A 22,796-nucleotide genomic window follows, 5' to 3' on the forward strand; every position below is an offset into this window, starting at 1 on the left:
CAACTACAAAATTAAACCCTGCTCTTATGAAGGAAATAAAAGAAAACAGGACAGTATGTCATCTATCGTTTCATTTGATGGACCTGTCTGTTGTAAAATAAACTTAGCTGCAGAAGATGGATGGTCTATCTCTTTTTCTTATTAGTGAAGAAACCTTAAGCTCTGCTTTTCTTGTCCTCCTTGAATGTTACTTACTATTTGAATAGAAGAAAACAGTGGAGTGTTAAGCAGAAAATGTTCTAATTTGCCAGACTGTTCTGTACCCAACACATGGAGTTTCTCAGCTGCTGTACTGGTATCTGTGTTCCCCTTGAGAGGTTCTGAAAGTTAAGGAGTTATGTTGCAGCTTGCCCAGTGGTCTTGTTTTATTTTGTGGTTCACAAGACTACAGCTCTTCCGAGCTTATGTTTGTATGGTGGTACATGCAGTTTATTAAAGGATGTGAAATTACAGACCCCAAATTCATATACCATGTTGGGATATAATGTTCTTTGGGGGGCAAGAGGGGAATGGAGAGGGAAATGCGTAATCATTAGACTTTGATTCAGTGTTCTTGCACTAAATCAGCACAAAATTGTAAGAATGCTCTCAGCTATTCAAAGTGTTCTTTAAAATAAACACATATTAGTGAAAAAAGATATGTATATATATAAGCTTTATGGAAAATATTTCCTGTATCTATAATTATGTGAGACATCCACTTTCCCTATTCCATTCCCGCTGTCTGTGTGTGGATATGCAAGAACATCACCATGGATCTGAACTGAAAATTATGTGCAACTTTAAATCTTATGGATTTAAATTTTTAGAGGCTTTTGGGAGCACCATCATTGCTTTAATGAGGCCGCGAATACACTGAAGAAGTCACAATGAAACCCGCTATCTGAAATGACAGGACCTCAGATGCACTTGGGCTTATGCTGTCATGTATCATTCTCCCATCTTTTCTAAATCTGAAGCAGATTAAAAGATAAAAATAAATAAATAAATTGGGTAGCTTATTTGATTTTAGTCAGAAATCTTGGTTCCCCAAAAGCTGTGGACAAAACCCGAAGACTTTTTTTTGAGTTAAAGTTTCAGTAACTCTTCTGCCTGACCATGCTATTAAAAATTAAGGCAATTACTTAACAAAGTTTAAAGATAGTCACTTGAAAGACTTAGTACTTGAGAAATACTTAGTCATAATAAAAGCCATAGTAACTATTAGTTTTACCTATAGAAGGTTGTCCTCACAGATATTGTCATCTTAATGCAATCTACTTTTTCTACACATTCTCCTTTGTACCACCTGGATTTTTAAGTTGTTGCTGTTTCTGAGTAATGAAGGAAAATGATGCCCTATTCACGCTTCTTGTTCATGACGGCACCCTTGGTTTATTAATACCGTATCCATAGCTCTACATTAGAGAACTGTGAGTCCAGCTGGTGTGTAGCTTAGCTCCCTTATTACAATGATGCCTAAGCATGAAATCTTGATGGTACTGAGTTTACCTCACCTTCTACTGTGATACCTCAGACAGCTTTTGTATTGAAATTCCTTCTCTGAAGAGAAAGAAACTCTTCAGCAAATTGATAGTGAGGGGCTGTGTCATCTATTCATCTGTTCAGGAGCACTGTCATCTATTAAATGTACACTAGATTTGTTTTCTAGATGTGTGAAACCCAGCTACTTGCATTTTCTTTTTATTTTTAAATTGCCTTTTCCAGAACTAATGCAAGTCAAGAAATAGCTCTTAGTAAGTTGTAGACATAGTGAGAAGCAGTATTTCAAGAAATGCTTAGCTCTCTGGTTGGAGAAGAAAAACAGTTATTGAAATCTCGTACGTGCAAGGATAGGGACCCAGTGGTACATCCTGACTTATGCCAGGTGTGGTGTTTAGATGGGTAGCCCTTCTTAATGGCAGCTGATGCACAGGGAGGCCATCACTTGTTACTTCTAACACTTTTTCCAAAGTACAGTGTTTGATAACTAGGGTAGCCAAATGAGATGGAGTGCGAAGGTTTTAGCAAATACTGGGGGAGCTGTTACCAAGCAGGTGGTAAAGTTCTCCCTGAAGCTGAGCTGCAGAATGAGAAGAGCTTGACAAGGGTTCAGGCAGGCACACTGAACTGTTTATCTGTGTTAGAACAGTCCTATGGTTTTTGGCTGCATAGTCATCAGGGATTTGAAAGTGATTACCTTGCTGAATTCAAATGATGAGACCAGAACAGGGTGCAGTGCTTTCTGCTGCAGCTCGCTGTTCTTTGTGCATTTCAGATGTGGTATTTGCCTTATCCAAATAAGTAGCTAGCGCTGCTGGTGGAGGCATTCGGGATAGTTTGGATTTGTATTTTGGACAAGCAAAGAACAAGCATATGGAAAGGTTCATGATTACATGAACTTACATTTTCAATGGTTGGACATTGTTACAAACATTTTTGATGATTTGTGAAGTGCCTTGAAGTATTTGTGTAAATAGCTGCTAGAAATACGCCACGCAACAACTCGTCTCTTTAAGAATGGGTCAGTGCTGCACTTGAAATGTTCACAGGTGTCTCAGGAGTCCTGGGCTGTCATCCTGTGAGCTGTGTGTTTGATCCTTCTAGTTGTGATGTACATGTATAGGGAGGGGAGAGAGCTCACATCCTTCCACTTCAGTATAAATCTGAGGGTCCTCGTCCTCAGTGTCCTGTGGGAGATTTAAGGACCACTTCTGTTACTGAGGCTAACATTCATATGTATTGTCTTTATCAAGGAGAGATTAGATTGATTGCCTTTTTTTTAATTCCCCCCCTTTCCCTCTGCTTTTCTGTCATTGTCTTCATTAGCTTGTTTTTGGTTAGCAGCAAGCCTCCTAGGGTGTCTGTAGGCAGCAGAATGCATTACTGAACAGATGCCTGAATTAACCCCTGTATTAGAAGCACGAGCATGTAGCAGTGCTTCCGTGGCACTCCATCCAGATCAATTCATATGTAGGCAACGATGAGTGCCTGTGGTGGCCTTGTATGTTCTGCATTAGCAAAGCTGTACTCCTGTTTGTGTTTCTGTTAGTAAAAATTCTGCCTGTTTAGAAATCTAAAGAGATATTTCACCTTCTCTTGAAGAGAAAAAAACTTCATCCTGGAATACGAACAGCTAAGGAATGCTTTGGAGAAGGGTGCAGAGAGGGTGACTAGAGAAGACTTATTTAAACTTCCCCATAAGAACAGAGTGGTGTGAAATGAAATCTTAAGCAGTAGGTATAAAATGAAAGGAAGGTATTTTGTTGTGTTCTGTTGTTGGTTTGTTTGTTTTTCTGAAGCATATTTAAGCTGGAAAGCTCGCTGTCAGGGGAATTTGTGGGCACCGCCATTGCAACGCATTCAAAGCCTGCTTACACACATTTATTAATAGCTGTCGAACACAGAATTACCACGTCTGGCTCAGGAGATCCGAGTGCCCCAGAATGCTGAGAGCTGTGCTGCTGGGTGCTTGCAGTACTTGCCAGTGGTCAGTGGCATCCAGGAGGACTTCGACAGATTGCTGAGTGGAGTTGTTCATCTGATCTTTTGTTTTTGGTTTTTTTTTTTTTTTTGGAAATGTCTCTTTTGATGATGTGCTCTCTCTAATGTTGAATTTTCTGCAACTGCTTCCATTGCCAGATGTCTGTTGTAATAATTTGCTATCCGTGCTCACGTATCTATCATTACTCATCAGCTAAAGGAATTGCATTGAAAAAAGCTTAACTTTCTGTCATAATTGAAATAGGCAGCAGAAAATTATTATCTCAAATGAACTCTCAGCTGTCTTTTTAATGCTAAAAGCTCCCCAATATAATTCTACACAGCTTTTCTGTTTTTTTTTTGTTTTTTTTTTTTCTATTTTTTCGAATAGTAAATAACCCCCTTGAGATGGTTTACCTGAAACTCTCAATTTGGTGAAAGTGGCACTTAAAGTCCAGAACAAAAAGCTTAAAAATTGCTTTTGCCACAGAGGGGACCTGATTTCAATTATAGCAGATAATATCTGGAATCAATAATAGCTTCTGGTCATCTATTAGGAGGAAAGGAACAGCAGTGTCTGCCTCATTAGTTCTTGTGTGCAGGTCTCCAGTTATTTCAGGCATAAAAATTTTAAGAATGTATCCTCGAGCAAAACTTTGAAATGGGCTACCCAGCCCTGCTACCAGCCGATCGATCCCTGTTGTGTCACCGCATCTCGCTCCCTGTCACAACCAGTTCCTCTGACACTGTGCTCCCACCCTCCACATCAGTTATTTTCCAGTGTGTTTTTACGTTTCTGTGTGGTTCGTATGAGCTCTAATAGCTGGGACTTTAGGCTTAGGGCGTTGAGCTGGAGTCTGCTTTTTATTCACCCATCAAGCATGCACAGTGTGGCCAAGTAATTATTAAAGCAATTTGTATTTTTCTATCCCTTTCTGCTTCCCCCCACTTTCTTCAGTTGAAAGACTCATTTTTGTCATCCGAAGTCTCAGTGTGCTGCTGTGGTCCCTGTGCCCAGCTGGTGGTTGCTGGATGTCACCTCTGCTGTTCCTGGTGCCATTAAGTTTGGACTGTGCCTGCATGGCTGCACTCAGGAGCTGCAGCATGCCCCTGCCTTCCTTCCTGCTGCTGAGCTCAGTATGTCAGAGCAGCAATGCTAGACAGGCTGCAGGAGAACAGAAGGTTCCCGCATGAGAGAGCTGTGTTTAGGCATAAAGATCTTGTGCTTGGATTGATCTGTTCATAGGCTGGGGACCTGTATGTGTAAAGCTGCCCAACAGGGAGCATGGATAGGCAGTAATTTGGATAATGACAGAGAGGAAAGACAAAATTACTTAGAGAAGCTGAACACAAACGCCATCAGATTATTCCTCTTTTTCCTAATTGGAGCAGTGCTCTGGTGTGTACGTAAGGGTTAGAAACCTCTTCCCAGTTGCTCACACAGGTCCTTACAGTGAAAAAGTGAAGCTCATCAAAAGAACATCTTGTAGTATCTCTAATCACATTCCTGATTGAACTGACTTTCCGTTGTGTTATTTTATAGAGAAGGATGTTGAGGAAATATTAGCGTTTTTGATTATTTTGAGCAGTTAGTTGCAGAAAAGTAACTTAATCCCGAAGGAAGAACCTGTATGAGATGACAACTTCCCTCTCCATGCTCTCAAGTAAGTGAGTTGTTTCATAATTTGGGTTTCAATGTACCTTCAGTACCATAGGAATGTTGACCCTGGAGCTGCTTTAATATTGCATCTCATTATAGATCTCACCATAATTTCACCTCCTATGTGAACTGGGTTTTGGTGTCCTGTGTTGTTATCTTGTTTTCCCATCCTCTGAGTACCCTTTGGCAGCAAGAATATATTTAACAGTGCCAAGCTGGGTGTTGTGTTGTTGGCAGAGAATGTATCCTCCCAGTAAGTTTTATTCTGGAATTTCACATTTTGTCTTTCTCTGATGGCTGAGAGGTGACTGAAGGGAACATCGATCACTGTGCCTGTGCTTGAAATGCAAACAGGAACTTGTAAGACCTTCTGGTCCTATAATGACATTAATGCGTTTGGGTGCACATGCTTCTGATCCACAGCTTCTCATTACGGAATGGTGTGTCCACTGGAGGAAAGGGCAAGAAGTTTGTCACATCAAAATCATATCACAGCTTTACTAATAGCCCTGGGTCCCAACTGAGCTGCTGAACCCTGGGGTCTTCTCTGACAGGACTGAAGCCACCTCTTTCCACAACTTTGTTATTATCCTTCTGGTATTCTACATGTGTATATACACCACAGATACAAGGCATGAATAGCTGCCTCCTGTCTTTGTCTCAGTTCTGGACATGATTAGTAGAAAGTTAGCCAAGGAATCTTTTCTGTGCTGAGTTGCTTGCTCTATGCACAGTAATGCATCTGTGGGTTCCTGAGCCTTACTTTGCATTCCCTGCTGCTCTACCGTGCATTTCGCATTCGCTTGAGTGGCATTGCTAAAGACAAATCTGTCTGTATTGAGCCTGACCTCTGTTAGACTCCTGCCAGAAACCTGTGGTGAATGTGCTGGCTTCGTGGTGCAGGTGATGCCCTCATTTCTTTCTCTCTTTCTTTGTCCTGGAACTCGGCAGGCTATCCTTCTAGTGGATATTTCAAGATCTAATTTTGTCTTCCATACGTGCTCTAAAATGAGTTCTGGCTATTTTCTACTGTATGTCAGATTTCAATCTTTTTTTTCTTTTCCTTTGTCCTAGAAGGGTTTTTTTTTTTTTTTTTTTTTTAAGTCTCTTTTCAAAAAGAGAAGGAAAAAAATAAAAAAAATCAGTACCTGATCTCGTAACTAAGTAATAAAAACTGGATGTCACAGCAAAGGTGGATCATAACAATGTGACAAGAGATATTGACTCTTAGGGAGAAAATTGCCGTCATTCTTTCACTGAATTTAAAAATAAGGCATCTCACAACTATAATAAAGATTTTGTTTGCATACTAGGTCTGCAAATTCTTTAATTTTATTTCATTTGCTGCACATATGGAAGCTATTAAAACAAACTTCATGATTCACTTTTGCTTCTTAGTAACTGGGAAGCTGACCAGGATGGCACCAGGCATTCCAGTGCCACGGGGGAATTCGTACATGTTTTATTGATTATCAGCTTTTTAAAACAAATCTATTCATATTTAGTAAGCTGTTTCCACTTTTAGATTTTTGTCTAAGAATTAATTGGGAAATTCTTAGTTCTTAATTCTTAGACAAACATTTTCAATGGCAATATGCTGTCTTGCAACTGTTAAAAAAACCTAAAAAATGATGTACTTGATTGGGGTGGGGGACACTTGGATAGTTTCTTTTTGTCATAACGGAACGGGAATAAAATTACCTTCTTATTTTTTGCTTTGACACAAATGCCTTTTGCGTTGACACTTAGAGGCATTGTATATAATTTTGAGAAAGAAGCTAGCTAAAGAGAAGCTGTCCAATCCCTGAATTTTTCTGTCTGACTGAGCAGAGTTGCACTTTTCACTAATTGCCCCAGCATCTTGCGAGAGGCACCAACAATGTGGTGAAGATCAATAGGATCACTTGTTTAGATGGCCATACTCTGCTACGCGCTGCATTATTTCTTTCTCTGTGCCCTCCTGTTGCTTATGGGGAAGGACACTGAATAGATAGGCAGCATCATAATTTTCCTGTCTATTTGCGTATCCTAGGTTGCCCATCACTGAGTTAAGATATTCCAGTCTCAATCTGCAAGATTTTTATGTCATTACAGGTATTATGCCAGTATATCTAGAGAGCTGATGTGAATTGGATGGAACCAGGCTTTTTTTGGTGGTTCCCAGAGTGTGAACAAGGGGCACAAACTGGAACACAGGGAGTTCTGTCTGAATATGAGGAAGAACTTCTTTACTGTGAGGGTGACAGAGCACTGGCACAGGCTGCCCAAGGGGGCTGCTAAGTCTCCTCTTTGGAGATATTCAAAACCCACCTGGATTCTTTCCTGTCCAATCTACTGTAGAGAATCTGCTTTAGCAGGGAGTTGGACTCAATGATCACCAGAGATCCCTTCCAACTCCCACGATTCTGTGATTCTGTGATGCAGAGCAGCACTTTGCTGAATATCTTGGGATACTGTTTTTATGTAAAGACTTGGAGAGTAGGAATAGCACTAAACTGAATGTAGATCATTCAGTTCACATGCCTTGAAAAAAAGAAATCTCACTGCTGCAAGTTCTGCTCACATTTCAGACTCTTTGGTGCTGACCAGGTGCGTTATCTCACAGGGCTTTACCAAAGGGGTGAATAAAGACTGGGTTCTGGGCAGGGGTAATTCAGTAATGTCTGGCAAATTCTGGAGAGAATTTGACAAAAATGTGCTTTGTTTTAGAAGTGAAGGAAGTATTTTGTCTTCAGAATTTGCATGGAGTGTTTAGTATAGCCTTACACATTGCCAAGCACTGCCAGTGCTTCAGAGAATTGAAACATCATAGGAAATGGGCATGTGTGCCGTTTCAGCAAAGTCAAGTAAAACTTGTGTGTACACCCGAGGACAAGATTTATGCTCTTAAATCCTTCTATCACGGCATGTGAAGGACTTCTAAAACTTCCTGCTGATTTTACAGCTGAAGTAATTTATTTCTGTGATATTAAATTAAAAAAAAAGTAATGCCTCAGAGAGCTTGAGGGGAGATAATGTTGGTTTTTAGTAGCTTTTGTTTCCACCTGTGCAGTGGGAGATTTGTCCATTTGCCATTACTTACAGTTATTAATGAAACAAATTTTACACAGCCTTTCAAAACTGGCATACCATCCAAATTAAGCATTTTTTTTTTTTAAACTGCTGCATGTTTTGGAATGTGCCATCCTCTGTTGTAGGACATATCCCATTGTCTGAGTCTGAAAAGCTTGAGCTTTCTGGCAAAGATTCACAAAGGAATTTTAGATTTCCGTGGTCTCTGATAGCTAATTGCTGCTGCTGCTTTAGGAGCAGTGTGACATGGGCAGGAGGCTGCCTCTGTGTTGTGACTGAGTGCAGTCACTGCCTGTGGTGGGGGAGACTCCAGGCAGAAGACCAGAGGCTAAAAGGGATTTTTGTGGCTTCAAATGTTGCATTTCCTTTGGTGAAAGAGTAGTTGCTTACTTAGCACAGCTGCACCGACAGGCTTCCTTTTTTTGCTTCTACATGCAAAGATTTGTTCATATAGCCCTGAGTTGTTTTTTCACATCACTGTGAGATTTGTGTTTTCCTAACTGTGTTGGTAGATATTAGATAGCAGCAAGACTTCTATCAAGTCACCAAGTAGTTTGCTGCATCGCATCCCTTTGATAGGGTTAGAAAACCATTTTCTTGTTCAAGTTCAAAATTAAACTTCAGAATGATATTGCAGTTCAGAAAATGGAAATCACTCTGGTGGGCACTTTGTTTCTCCAGCCCGAGGTCATACCCATGCATGCTCAGCTTTTCTGGCCAGCAAGGCTGTGGGCAGAGTGGTGCATGCCAGTGTGTTTTAGTAAAGAACTTGCTTTAGCATGCTTTGCTGTTCTACACTCCCTAAACATTTCCTCAGCTGGGATTATTATGTGGAGTGCTGGATCTACAACACCCATTAAACTACTGAGAAATAAGTCTTGCCTTTTGTGACATGCTGGTGGTACAGATGGCAACAAAAATATTGGCACTTTCTGCTTGCAGACGTCTGAGGTCAGCTATCTGTTAGTGGGAACATTTGGAATAAAACAGTTTCTGTCCTTGGGGGTAGTTATGAGTAACAGACTAGCTGACAGCCTTCACCAGTACAAGCTTTCCATTCATGCATAGTAGGTCTGTAAGTGTTTCTTTCTTTTTTATGAATCCTGTGTTTTAAATGTTCTGTTCATAACAGTGGCTTAACCTCTGACTCCTTCTTTAACTCCTTCTATTCTTAACTTCCCCCTCTAGTATATGAATTTTATTAACAAGGAATCCTGCCTTATATTTTAATCATGCAAATAATCAAAACTTTCTGTCTTTTTCAGTAATAGCTGGTTTTCGAGGAACAGTCCCACATGGCCTCTCACTGGAGATTGGAGACACAGTTCAGATACTGGAGAAGTGCGATGGTGAGTTCACTGGCTGGACTTCCACTGGTGATGAAGGATCCTATAGTGTTGATTTGAACACCACTGTGTGTGTGAAAATGTGCTCAGGGACATGGTTTAGTGGTGAGTAGTTAGAGTTGAGGCAGTAAGGTTAGCTTGCGGTTGGATTTGATGATCTTTAAGGTCTTTTCCAAATGATATTTTGTTCATTTATTAAATAGGTGTGGTTTGGGCTTTTATTTATTTATTTATTTATTTTAAATTTTGGGATGATATACTATTAATCTTGTAAGAAATGTTCCTACCAAAGGCATAGGATCAATCATTTTGAACTGGATATGTTTTAAATCTTGTATAGTAATGCAATCAATACATTTGGATTATGAAGTCCAAAAATGATTTGTAAATGTTTACAGTGAATATGAATCTATTTCATCTTTTGCATTAGACTTTCTTTCTAGTGCAAAATATATCTGGTTTGCATTACTAGAAACAGTCAGGGATATAGGGTAAAAGAATAATTCCTGAAAATAAGTGTGAATTAAATCATCTAAGTATGAGCTGGTTTAAACAAATTACCTCTCATTATGTGGAAAGTACTCTAAATGAGTGCAGTCTGACATCACTGCATATTAGTTGTATCTGTCCAAAAGGAAAAATGAAATCTGTTTTACATGTGGAAATGACTTGCATACTTTGAAAAACAAAAATGTTCTTTCTTCACAGGATGGTACAGAGGATTTGCCTTAAAAAACCCAAATGTTAAGGTAAAGATCAATTACAGTTTTGCACTTTGGCAAAAATGTGTATTTACTTCTTAAAAAGTTTATAGTCTCCATATAAGTAGATTATATTTACCCTTAAAAGAAAACTGGAGCTTAGTGATAAGTATATTATTGGTACTGCATGAATTAGATTTGGACAATGATTACACTTCTCAAAGGCTCTTGTGCATTTGGATGACTTTACAAATCTAAGGCTCTGGCAAATTTTCTTTTAATCTGATTTTTAGAAGCTAAGTTATAGGGAAAAGTCTACAGAGAATGGAAACTGTAAACAATGTTAGAAAAGTTAATTAGACTGTGCCTATTTTCTTGATGGTATATATTAGTTCACAATCGCCATTGGAGATGTATATGGAGTATCAGTTGAAAAAAATTTGTCTGTTTCCATGTAAAATACATTTTTCTTTTTTTTCCTTGTTGTGTAGTCTTTTATTTCCATGGGAGTGTAGCTGACAGACTTCACTGGTTGGTTTTTGTTGCGTTCAGACATGAAATATTATGATATTCATGCACTTATTTTTTTCGTCATTTGTTCATCTTGAATGTGTTTTAGATTTTCCTATTTTAACTGTCTTTCTGTTTTCTTACTTTCCTGTTGACTGTCAGTATAAAGTCTTGGTTTTTCATATGGGAAACCATTTCAAGACTTCTTTTCCTTCAACACAATACTGAAATCACTTGTTTTTCCTTTAACTCACGTTGTCAGCTTATCTCCTTTTTCTTTTTTTTCCCCTTTCCTTCTTCATTTCCAAGCTTCTTCAGCTGCAAAGTAGGGCATATAATATATAAATTTCAGAAGTTTCTGGGGCTCCTATCATACAAGTCACTGGTTTCTTGTCCCTAAGCTTTCAGTCTCTGCTCACATAAATTTGCTTTGCTTTATGTGGAGGGTCAGTGTGAGAAATAAATCTAGCCGGTGTCTAATCTGACATTTATTACTTTGACCTCACTGATAAATATTACAATTTGATTTATAAGACATGAGCAGTTGGTATTTATCGCATCTTCAGTGTCTTTTGTTGCAGTTCTCACCACATGTTTGCTGTCACAGTTTCTTTGTGGTCTGTCAAATGTGCTGATAGAAGTTATGAATAGGTTTTCTAAACATGACTTGATGTGTGAAGGAACGAGACAGATATTTTCTACTTTCATAGAAAAAAGGAAGGGAAACAGTTTTCTGAACTGGATTTTTGAAGGGAGCCTCTCCAAAAGTAAAATAGGAACACCTTGTAAGTCAGCTTATAATTGGTATTGCTCTGTCAAGGTTCTCCTGTTGTTATTCCATCAGCTTAGATGCTCAAAGAAATTATCTGTGGCAGCTGGTCTGCAGTGCCCCGTGTATGCACCATCCTGATTTCTGGCACATTGTTACAAATGCCAAAGCTACACGTCTTACTGTCCTTGGGAGATGCTCTCCTGAACTACTTCACGCTACTGAGGAGAAGGAGCATTCTCAAGGGCAGCTGGTGTTACACAGTAGATGCCTTTTTTTCAAAGGTCTAACAATGTTTTCTGTTAAAAGAAAATGGGGCACCTTCACAGTGGAAAGCTGTATGTAGCAGGGCTTATAATAAGGAAGGGCACACTTACATTTTCCTTCACTGAATTATGTAGCTAGCGGTAGTGTATTATGTTCTAAGCCAGTATATAGAACCTGGATTGCTTAATTTTGCTTACCATTATGACTAATGAAGGTTAGTGTGTGGTGCAAGTGCTGTGACACTGTTATCCATGCAAAAGAACAGTGAAGAATGCTTGGCTAACTAGAAAGGACCACTCCTGTCTGAACACTGAGGCTCTTTGGTGTGCATCCACTGCACCTTTCAGGTTTGCTGCATGGCACAGTAACTCATAAATAAAGTTTTATTTCTTAATTTATCTTTATTTATTTTTATTGAAATTCATTAATTTCATTTATTTTGCAAATCTGTACTGAAGAGATCTTGTTAAGATCGTGTTGGTAAAAATTTCTCAGTGGGAATATTAATAAATTATTTAGGATAAATGAGCTGTCAAGCAATCTTATACATACTTTACAACTGTATCTTCTAATTTTCTTAAATATTGAAAGACTAAAACTCTACTAAAGGCATTTTTGTTTCCTTTAGATCTGCACTGAGTATATATTGAATTCTTTTTTGTGTATGCTTGTTGGTAATTATTTGGAGGACTTTTAATTCAGCTTGCATTTGCATATAAAATGCTGCTTTAAGATTATTCTCCAAACTCACTAAAGGGAATTTTTTTCATTGTTTTTACCTAACCTATTCTGTTTTTCAGGGTATCTTTCCATCCAACTACATTCACTTGAAAAATGCATGCGTTAAGAACAAAGGGTAGGTGAAATTTGGGGGATTCAGATATTTAAACATGGTAATTTACTTGTGCCAAAGATCATTTGCGAATCTGGCAGGGAGTGATGATTTCATTATAATATTTCATCTCAAGCCTTTGGCCAGAAGACTTGAAATGGCTGTCCTTAGCTAACATGGTGCTCCTGTGTGGTAATGAAATCAGTGTGTTATATGCTTGAAGAACATGCTGTACAGCTGGGAATGTCAGTCAGTGTTGTCTAGAGTAAAGAGAAAACAATCACATCTTCACTGCCTGTTGTTAAGTTTGGTTTAGAAAAAAGTTCTTGCCCTAATTACACATTATTCTGTACAGAAATATTTGTTTAAGATTAGTAGTTGTTTTCTTTAAAGAGACCAGCTGTACCATGGCAGACCGCTGACATTTTACAAAAACAAATGTTAAGATTAAGTGTCAATTCAGTGGCAAAATATTTCACCAAAACTGTAAAGGAATAGAGATGTTCTTCCCTTACTGCCTTCCTTCAGATGATGAAAAGCAAATATCTATTCTTGATAATGACTGATCTCATGTCATTTTTAGAAGAGTTAAGAAAAAAAAAGAACAATAGATTAAAATTAGTACAAAGTTTTTTGAAACTAAAATGTTCTGAGTAAAATAAAGTGAATTTTTTTGGAAATTTAATACTTTCTTTGAAAGTATCACTTTTAAATAATTATACTTGGCAGTGATGTTAACACAGTCTTTTCCAAAGTTTTACGTAATTTGGGAGTGTCCACATTTATGTAATGGTTTAAAACCTCTTAAAATAAAAGCATTTAGTATCAAATTAGATGGAGGCCTACAAAACAGGTGCGGATGACTTTGATTTTGGGTGCTTGGATGAATGTGTAGGTCAGTGTTTCCTGACTGGCAAAAATGAACCTTGAAGACTGATTTATATATTTAAATAAATATTTGAAAGTCTCATTCACACAGGTAAAAATGAGAATTGCAATGCTACTAAAAAGAGTTGTTTGCTGTAGAGTTCAGTGTACCCATGGTTTATTGTACCATGGGTACAGGATCATTTCTCCTTTGGAAGTGATTGTAGATTAAGTTGAGGGTTTACTGAAATAAAATTGTTGTAAACTGTCAACAAAGCTTAAGTGTAGAATAATTTTTTCTTAGCAGACGCAGTGACAACATTTGCAGGGAGTTCAGTCTTATTTGTCTGTATTTTCTTCTGTAGTCAGTATTTCCTGTTCAGGTGATGTACAGAGCATCAGGGCTGGGGGCTCTCACACTGTTATGTTAACTTGATGGAAGGGAAATTATATCATGAGAAAGGTACTTTAGGTGTGAATGCAGACTTTAAAATGTACTGTGTGTAAGAACAAAGTGATAGCAATGATGGTGTATAAAGTGATGGTGTGATTTAGACTTTGATCACACTCTTGATCAAGCCAACTCAGGTTTTTCTAGCTCAGCACTGAAGAGTCAGGAACTCACTCACACTGTACCAATTTTATTTTCAAGTCTAATATACATGTTCAGCTGAAGAAATGACATTCTCTGTCTTATTTCTATAAACAGATGTGTTTAAAAAGTGTGGCAGCAGTCGCTGATTTGCAGTCTAAGCTAAAGTGGCAAGATCATTTTGAAATCCTTTGAAAAGCATGGGAATTACTTTGACATAAAAGTAGTGTTTGATGTGCTTATCTCATGGTAAAATGCTTGCCTTGACTTCTCTAGGACCAATACTTTCCATGAAGATTAAAGAAAATGTATAAATAAAAAGTCTAGTGGGTTGAAGGAACTCCCTTGTAATTTAATTGACATTGCTGTTGGCAGGAGGAAGTCTTTATGTTAGTAACTGTACTGTGATTTATAATGCTTATGTAATACCATGTGTTCCTCTGCACGTTTCAGACAATTTGAAATGGTTATTCCAACAGAAGATTCTGTTATTACAGAGATGACATCAACTTTAAGAGACTGGGGAACGATGTGGAAACAACTCTATGTGGCAAGTACTTTGAATAAGTTGCTTTGAATACCAGCTCAAAAGACCAGATATGTTGTTAAAATATAGCTTTTCCTGCATGAAAGAAAGGAAAAAGATAATTGGAGGTAGTGGACATTTTGTGAATCTCTTTTCCTGTAGGATTTATTTGATTGTTGCTTTTCTATTTTTCTTTAACTTGTCTTTTGTGGTTTACTGCTCACTCTGACCAAATAAATAAGTCAGAGAATCTACAATTCTTGTTTTAATATAACTTCAAAAATAATTAAATGTGGAAATGAGATGTCAGACTCCTCGACTAGTATTATTATTATACCTATAGATTATAATAGCAGATCCAATGCATTAATTGAGAGAAAATGATCTTCTTAATGGTTGAGTGACCAGAATATGTATATGCAAAAAGAAGAAACAAAAAGACATTATTAATAAACAGTATAAAAAAGAACTGCATTTTCAGGCAAAGTTTTGTATAAACAACATTAAATTTTCAGTTGCAGAAAGTCTCTAAGCCAGTTGATTTGATTCGTACTCATTTTCTTATAGATCTTATTTTCTCGTACATCTACACATTCATAAGTACCAAGGCATGTCCATTTTACTTGACCAGGGTCTCTTGTATATGACATAGTGATCAAAGGATGCCAGCTGTTGAGTCCTCACTGACAAGGGGAGCCGGAAGTGGTTCTTGAGTAACAGCAATGAGCAAATTTTGGGCCTAGCAGTTACACACTTCTGAAGTGGCGTCTGGTACTTCTGCCTTATTACTTTGTCTCACACTTCATGTGTCTTCAGCAAAAGTCCCATGTTTCTCAGTTCTCTTATTTTCCTTATCTGGATATGGTGTGGTGCTGGTTTTTTTCTCTTTCTTCCTGACGTCATCACTTCTGTTTGTTTTGTCACCCTTGCTTTACTGAAATCACACTTAAGGTGCTCTGTGGCAATTAATATATACTGTCCCTTTAATTTATTCCTATGTATACATTTTCATATTTCATTTGCACTTTTCTTACAAATTCTATTACAACTACTTACGGAAGGTCCCTCTCTGAACTTACTTTGTTCTTCATTGTGAAAAATTCTACCATTTGCATCACTTAATTGGCTGCCACTATGGATAGAAATTATTTGGTTTTGGTATACTTAAAACACATATAAAACTGTTTAGTCTTTAATCTCTCTATTTTGACTGAAATTTAGTCTTCTCTCACCATTCTGTATCTTTTCAATTTTTTTTTAATCCTTATAATCTAACTTGGAATAATTATCATCAATTCCCTCATCTCATACCTCCTGTTTCCTCTCTTCACTTGGGTATTTTTTTTTTTTTAACTTTCCCTGTGGAGTTGTCTTTAAAGACTGAAATGAAATATTTAAAGCGTTGCCTCCATTTAAACTAACTAAATTGTGATTTGTATTGTGATCGTCTTTGGTTCTTAACATTTCACCTTCTGATCTGCTACACTGAATCCTAACCATGACTTAAACTTGATACCATGTGCATGAATCAGATGGAATCAAAATGTTTTCCCTTGCATCTCCACAGTTTCCCTGCATCTCCTCATAGTTCAGACCTCCAAGCCCTGGTCTTAACTCCTTGCCAAATTGATGATTATGACTTAAACTGTGAGAAGCTTAGCTATCTTCTCTTATGTAATAAAGCCCATAAGTCAGGATGATTCAGAAGCAGCTGGACTGCTTCCTTTTGAGTGATGATTGTAGGGATTGTGTTCAGAGTGACTACTCAGAACCAGGCGACACTTCTGAAACCTGCAGTTGGTACAGTGACTTGTTTGCTTAGTGAAAGCTTTTCTGAAAGAACCTAAAAGATCATGTTGAATTCAGTGTTATACAGTATCAAATTAGACTTGACAGTCAAGCTAAAAAGTTTAGCAGTATGAACTGTTTCTGAGGTGAGCTTCGAAACTATATTGAGAGTTCTCTAGATTACAATGGGAAGTTTTTTACCTAACTGTCTTAAGCACATCTAAGTGTAATTGCTTTCTGTGCTTACATATGAGGAAGGGTATTAGTGGAAAAGAAGCAAAATCACAATCTGCTTTAGGAGAGAACCAAATCTATAAAGCAGACACATTTGCTTGCAGGGCCACTCAGCGCTTTGAGATGTAAGAAACTCAGACATATGCTAAACCTTTGGAAAAAAGGGTGCTGCCTTGAAAACGTCATTTGGAGCTTAGTGTTGTTGTGAAATACTAGCAGGTCTCTTGTATTCTGCTAAATATTTTACCTCAGTAGAGTTTATCATCGCGTATCAAAAAGAAAGATACACATGAATCAGTGATTATTTGATTTTTTTTTCTTTTTAATGAAAGATGAAATCTCTGTAACTAATGGAAAACTGTGAGCACAAGCAATCAGCCTATGCACCGCTCCCATAAAGACTTTTTCAGTTTCTTGCTTTTAGACACAATTTACGTGACCTGGTTTTTTGGCTTTCTTTTACTTATAAAGTTCATATATTCTGTTGTTCTTACTGAAGCTGACTCTTTTTCAGCAACCTTTTTCTTCGCTGATGTTATTACTGTGTGTTCGAAACACACTGATTTTCCTTTTTTTTCTCCAGACAGCCAAAAGAAACAATAAATCAGTGCTTATTTTAGCGAGCTTATGAAGTGAATGAATGTGAAATAAAAAAGGCAAATTTGTCACACAGCAGTGTTCTTCAGAGCTCGTGGAATATAAAGTGTACTGACAGAGAATAATGATGCTTCTAAGTGAGTTTTATCTTTTCATGGCAATTATCTAGCAGTAATAGCTGAAATTTGGTTTTATGTCATTTTTTTTTCTTAGGAAGAAGTAAAAGGGAAATGAGTGGCTTAGGGTGGTTACTTTTTTGTGTTGTTTGTTTTTTAAAAAAAATAAGCAGAACAGATCTGAATTTTCAATGTTTTTTTGTGATGCATCACTTAATAGAAGTTGCAATAATTTCCTCAAGCTACAGTTTCTTAGAAAAATTATATTAAGTAAAACTACCTACAGTAAAGCGAAGGAAGAGTTAAAAGAACTTCTGCTGTTAGGGAGGAAACCATCATGGGAAATGGTTTATGTCATTAACTGGTACGTAATTAGAGTAGGAGGATGTGTTTTATTCATATTCATGTAATTTCTTCTATTTTGCAGTTAGATGAAGCAGAACCGTCTGGAAGAGATTTCTGTCTACATGAGTCTATTTATTTACAGTTAGGCCATACTGTGTACGTTTATGTCCCTGAAAGAGTTAAAAGAACTTTGATGCTATGTGATTCGGAGTTTGAATTCTAGGAGTTGTTCCCTTTTGATCCCCTTATGTGTGTGAGTTCAAATGGTCTTGAATTATGCTGTCACGGTTCCAGTTTTGATGAAACAACATATAATGAAAATGCTTTCAGAATAAAACAGTGCTGTGACATTCAACAAATTTTTATTGAATCTTTGTCATATCTGTCATATAAATCAGGCTGTGTAAACGTGTGGTGTTAGGAGTTTGAGTGAAATTTTAGAGTGCAAAGGCATTACCTGTGGTAAGATCTGAAATGATTTTGTGCACATGTGCATGCATACATACAGGTAAAGAGGTCACAGCATTAGAGGAAGGAAGAGGATCACGACTAACTAAGGGAATAAGGATGGAAGGGTATTGATTTCCATACCACATCTGTATTCATTAGGACTGTCAGTTGGTGTAGATGCAATTCTTTATTTATCTCACAGAGAAATGAGGGGGATCTCTTTCACCGACTGTGGCATATAATGAATGAAATCCTAGACCTGCGAAGGCAAGTCCTGGTTGGCCACCTCACCCATGATCGAATGAAGGATGTGAAGCGACACATCACTGCTCGTCTGGACTGGGGCAATGAGTGAGTAGAAGAAAACAGTGTAATCTCATTATAATACCAGTTTTAGGCTCAGTATAGAATGTTGAAATAAGGAACAAATTTCTGACAGATGTCACTTTTCTTTATGGATTTTTTTTTCTTCATTATTTTTCTATCCACTACGTTTTAGCAGTAAAAAATGACTTACAGCTTTTCCTTTCCTTTTTCCTTCCACTAAAGGAACATACTTGCTTCAATTTATTTTACAGAGCACTGGTACAACCTGCAAGAGAACTGCAGTTACTATTCTGGAATACTGGATTTCTGCAGTTTCCTTTTAAGTCTTTTAAAAACATATCTGGCCAGATTCTTATGCAGCATAGTGTAGCATAGCTCTGTCTATTAACTGAAATTATATTGGCTGACACTACTTAATCTTCTTGATCTGTGTTGTACAATTCAGTTTCTTCTTAAGCATCTCTAGTATTATCTTGATACTGTTCTATGCATCATTCTTTTATTTGAGTGACAAAAATTGATTACCCCATTTATATTCTCTTAATTTTTTTTTTCAAAGCAAGAGATTTTCATTCTTTTGTCTTAAACCCGCGCTACTTCAATTAATATATCTTCAGTATTAATAAATGCCTAACAGTATGAAGACTTGTGGGGGATAGATAATTGTTAGCATAATGCATGATGATGAAAATGGTTTCTAAATCATTTTCTGAATACAGCTTTCACAGATCTTGTTACTATCTTGCATAGTTTGAAAGGCCAATGAGCTAATCTCTGCTCCAGATACCTCACCCATGAGAATAATAAGCCCAATAGACTACTCTTAACTCCAGTATTACTGGTGCAAACAACAGCACAGATTAACAACACAGTGATATTTACAATGACAGTTAAAACCAGCATGAGTCTGTGCTCTTGTAGCAATGAGGCATCAGAATCTTGTCATTCTCTTGCAAAGAAGTGTGTGCTTGGTATGGTTGGGCAGCTGAGTAGTATGGAAAATGCAAAAATGAAATGCGCTGCTGTTGATTACATTGGCATGCATGTCTTGCGTTTGGTACTGATTTTGCTTTGAGTTTGGAAATCTGAGACCAGATGAAATAGGCTCCACAGACAGTAAATTTTGCTGCTGTTATGTACAGAGTGCTTTGCAGTGCTTCCTCCATAGTAACACTGTGTTGCTACATCTGTAGCCCTTTGCTTACATGTGTTGTATTTGTCTCAGTGCAGCACTCCTGGCTACTTTGCTAGGTCCCTGGGAATGAAAGGGCAAGTGTAAGATAGGTGTGTGCATCAGGAGTGATAGGAGCATCCCTTTTCCCTCACAGCACACTACCCTGAGGCAGTAGCAGTAGTAAAAATGGTGTTTTATGTGGTCATAAAGATAACAAAAACACTTGATTTCTTTGATCGTCAAGGAGGTGACTGAGTCAATGTCCCTGGAGGTGTTCAAGAAACATTTATATGTTGTACCAAGGGATATGGTTTAGTGGGAAATATTGGTGGTAGGTGGACGGTTGGACTGGATGATCTTGAAGATCTTTTCAATCCTTCGTGGTTCTGTGATTCATCTGAGACAATAATTTTGATTTTGGAAAACTATTTAAACTAAACCAAAGGAAGTGAACTAATCTCATGGATTAAAGTCCTGTACTTTTGGAATAGTAGTTTTTATACCAAGACAGGCTGATAACCTGATACAGGCTGATAGTTTACTCAGAGCAGTGCTCTGTACCTTGTTCTATAGCAAGCTTTTTTACAAAATATGTGACCCTGAATAGAATAATGCAGAACTTGCAAAGTCTGAATCAGCCTTTGAAAAAGACAGGTGTGTTCCTTGAAGCTTGTGACTGAAATACACTTCAGTCACTCTAGCTTTCATAGTGGAAAGAAAAGCTCTCAGTGGGAATAAGTGTGATTTGGATCTCATCCTTAGTATTTCCTCCCCACTCTATAGGTATGGAGCCATCAAAATACTAATGAGGCTTTTTATTTTATTTTATTTTATTTTATTTTTCTAGAATATTGGTCTTTCTCCATCCTTTGAACTGCACAACATTCTCCAAATTCTGTTACAACAAACATCATAACCCGCTACTAATTGGCACAGCTTTAGACTTTTATTTGCTCTGATCTGCCTAATGCCTGTATGTTGTTTTGTTTTTAATATATTTTTGTGCAAGTGCCTACTGCGATGGCTATAGATGGTTGCAGTGTTGTATTTTATGAAGTGGGCATTTGTCGTCTGAAACTTTAACCCAGCTATCATGTCTGGGCTGTTTTTGAACCAGTGATGTCAGGCAGTTAGGCAGGACCCTTGAGTTTCAAAAGAATCCCTCTTTGCTTTCAACCATTATTCAGTTCTGTAAGTAACAAGATTGTTTTGTGGGACTGCTTAGAGAAAAATTAAGCTTCTTCCAGCGCAGGAGTTCACTGTAATGAAGGAGACTCAGCATGCACAAAAGCTGATGTTGAGGACAAAAACAGAAATGGCTGTAAATTGTTTTGAAAAATATCTGCTTCAAACAGAACAAGATAATGAGAATTGGACTTTTCTCAGCTTTCTAAGCTTACGGGTAGGAAGAGTAATGCATTATTTCCTAAACAAGTTTTCTGAAGTCAGATGTTTCAACCCTTAGTTTTGTGTATTAGTAATAAAACCACTTTGCACCTACCTGTGTTTGTGTCAGAGTTACATCTGTTATGCAGATGTCACGGATACTTCTCATCATGTTGTTTTCTTTTAATCAAGTGTGGGTTTGTATTGACTGTAGTAAGCAGCAAAAAGAATGCTACTGGCAGTTTTGTTGGACATCAGATATTATGGGTCGTCTCTGAGTTCATTTCCAATGCACCTTATCTTCCTACTGTGGCAAATCTTTCTTACCTCATTATTCATAAACCAGCCTTACGGTTATTTCACTCCTAAGGTCTCCTTTGTAAAATAAAGGGTGTTCTGTTTTTGTTAACAGATTTTTTATTTTCTTAAGAATTCAATTTCTGTAGAATTTAAGTGCATGAAGAGGAATTTATTGTTTTCTTCTAAATACCAGATAAAACTGTTATTCAAAACCTTTGAGAGAAACTGTAAAAGCACAACAAGATGACACAAGAGATGGACCAAAATGTAATTTTGGCTTGATTAAATCTATAAAAAAATCCATTCATGATTTCTAAAGATGTATTTTTGCCTAATGATGTTAAGTCTACTTTCATTCAGCATGAGTGAAAGTGATGCGATTTATAGTATGTACTTATTGAAAGCTGTCTATAGTGAAAGTACTTTACATCTGAAGTGCGGAGCTTAAAAACAGACAAACAAAAATGAGTGCAGCCACTGTATACAGGTAAAGTTTACTTTATATAAGTGAGTATGTCTGTCATGGCATACTTTTTCTAAAAAGCATGAATTTCAGCGTAATTTGTTTCCAGCTTTTCAACTTGAAGGAGATGGGATGGATTGTGTCAGATCCATCTCTTTTTGTATTCCCTACTATTTCATTTCCATCAGATCAGCTGGGTAAACCACTCTCTAACAATTTTTGAAAAGTTGGAATAACTTTTGGCATTGACGTGCTGTTTCCAAAATCTTTTCTTTAGCCCGTAGATTCTTCAGTGAAACTCTGACTAAATACTACTCAGTAGTAGAACTAATTGAATTTCAGGGGATTCTGAAAGCACTGCTGTCTGAAAGCCTAAATATTTAATGCAGTGGAAGAACTGTCTGCTCAGAATTGTGGCGATTTCTGAAGTTATCAGTTCCCATTCTTTAAAAGCAAATATTTTTAAGTTTTCTAATCTATCATTTTTTCTCTAAATTCAGCATGACTACCCCATATATGATCTTTATTACTTGCTGCTAGGCTGAAAATATTTTTTATTCCTGTTGATTGAAGTGTATTTAATTATTTAATTCAAGAGACACAGCCGAGCAGCTTTGATGCAATCCAGTCCAAATTTAAGATAAACCGATGATTGGAGATTGTATGGATTTTCTTTTTGTATTATCTTCTGTGGTTGTCATTCAAAATGACAGTACCAGTGCAATTTTCACTGTGTAATGTCCACAGTAGGACTAAGGGCGGTATCCACTGCACATTGCTTGCAGTGTGAAATGGAATTAAAAATTGTGGGAATAGATATTCCATTGCTGTTACGAAGTGCAGAAAATAGAGGAATCATGCACGAACGTCAAAAAAGCCCCCTAAGAAGTTCGGAGTACCAATTAGTATTTCCTTTGTTAAATGGAATGTTGACATTCAATGAAGAGAATGAATTAAATTTCTTAATTTATTTCCTTCGTATGTAGAAACTAATTACTTACTGTTATTCTAG

General features: G+C 37.3%; 1 protein-coding gene across 6 annotated transcripts in view; it reads left to right on the plus strand.

Annotated features, from left to right (window-relative positions):
• DOCK4 (dedicator of cytokinesis 4) overlaps positions 1-22,796 on the plus strand; it is a 246,908-nt gene that overhangs the window by 71,424 nt on the left and 152,688 nt on the right. For all 6 annotated transcript variants that reach the window (XM_040651775.2, XM_004937544.4, XM_004937546.5 and 3 more), the window contains exons 2-6: positions 9,460-9,543; positions 10,249-10,289; positions 12,588-12,643; positions 14,532-14,628; positions 18,337-18,485. In XM_040651775.2, coding sequence (XP_040507709.1) covers positions 9,460-9,543; positions 10,249-10,289; positions 12,588-12,643; positions 14,532-14,628; positions 18,337-18,485 — 427 coding nt within the window. The remainder of the gene's footprint in view (positions 1-9,459; positions 9,544-10,248; positions 10,290-12,587; positions 12,644-14,531; positions 14,629-18,336; positions 18,486-22,796) is intronic.

This window comes from Gallus gallus, chromosome 1 (assembly GCF_016699485.2).
Source record: "Gallus gallus isolate bGalGal1 chromosome 1, bGalGal1.mat.broiler.GRCg7b, whole genome shotgun sequence".
Lineage (NCBI taxonomy): Eukaryota > Metazoa > Chordata > Aves > Galliformes > Phasianidae > Gallus > Gallus gallus.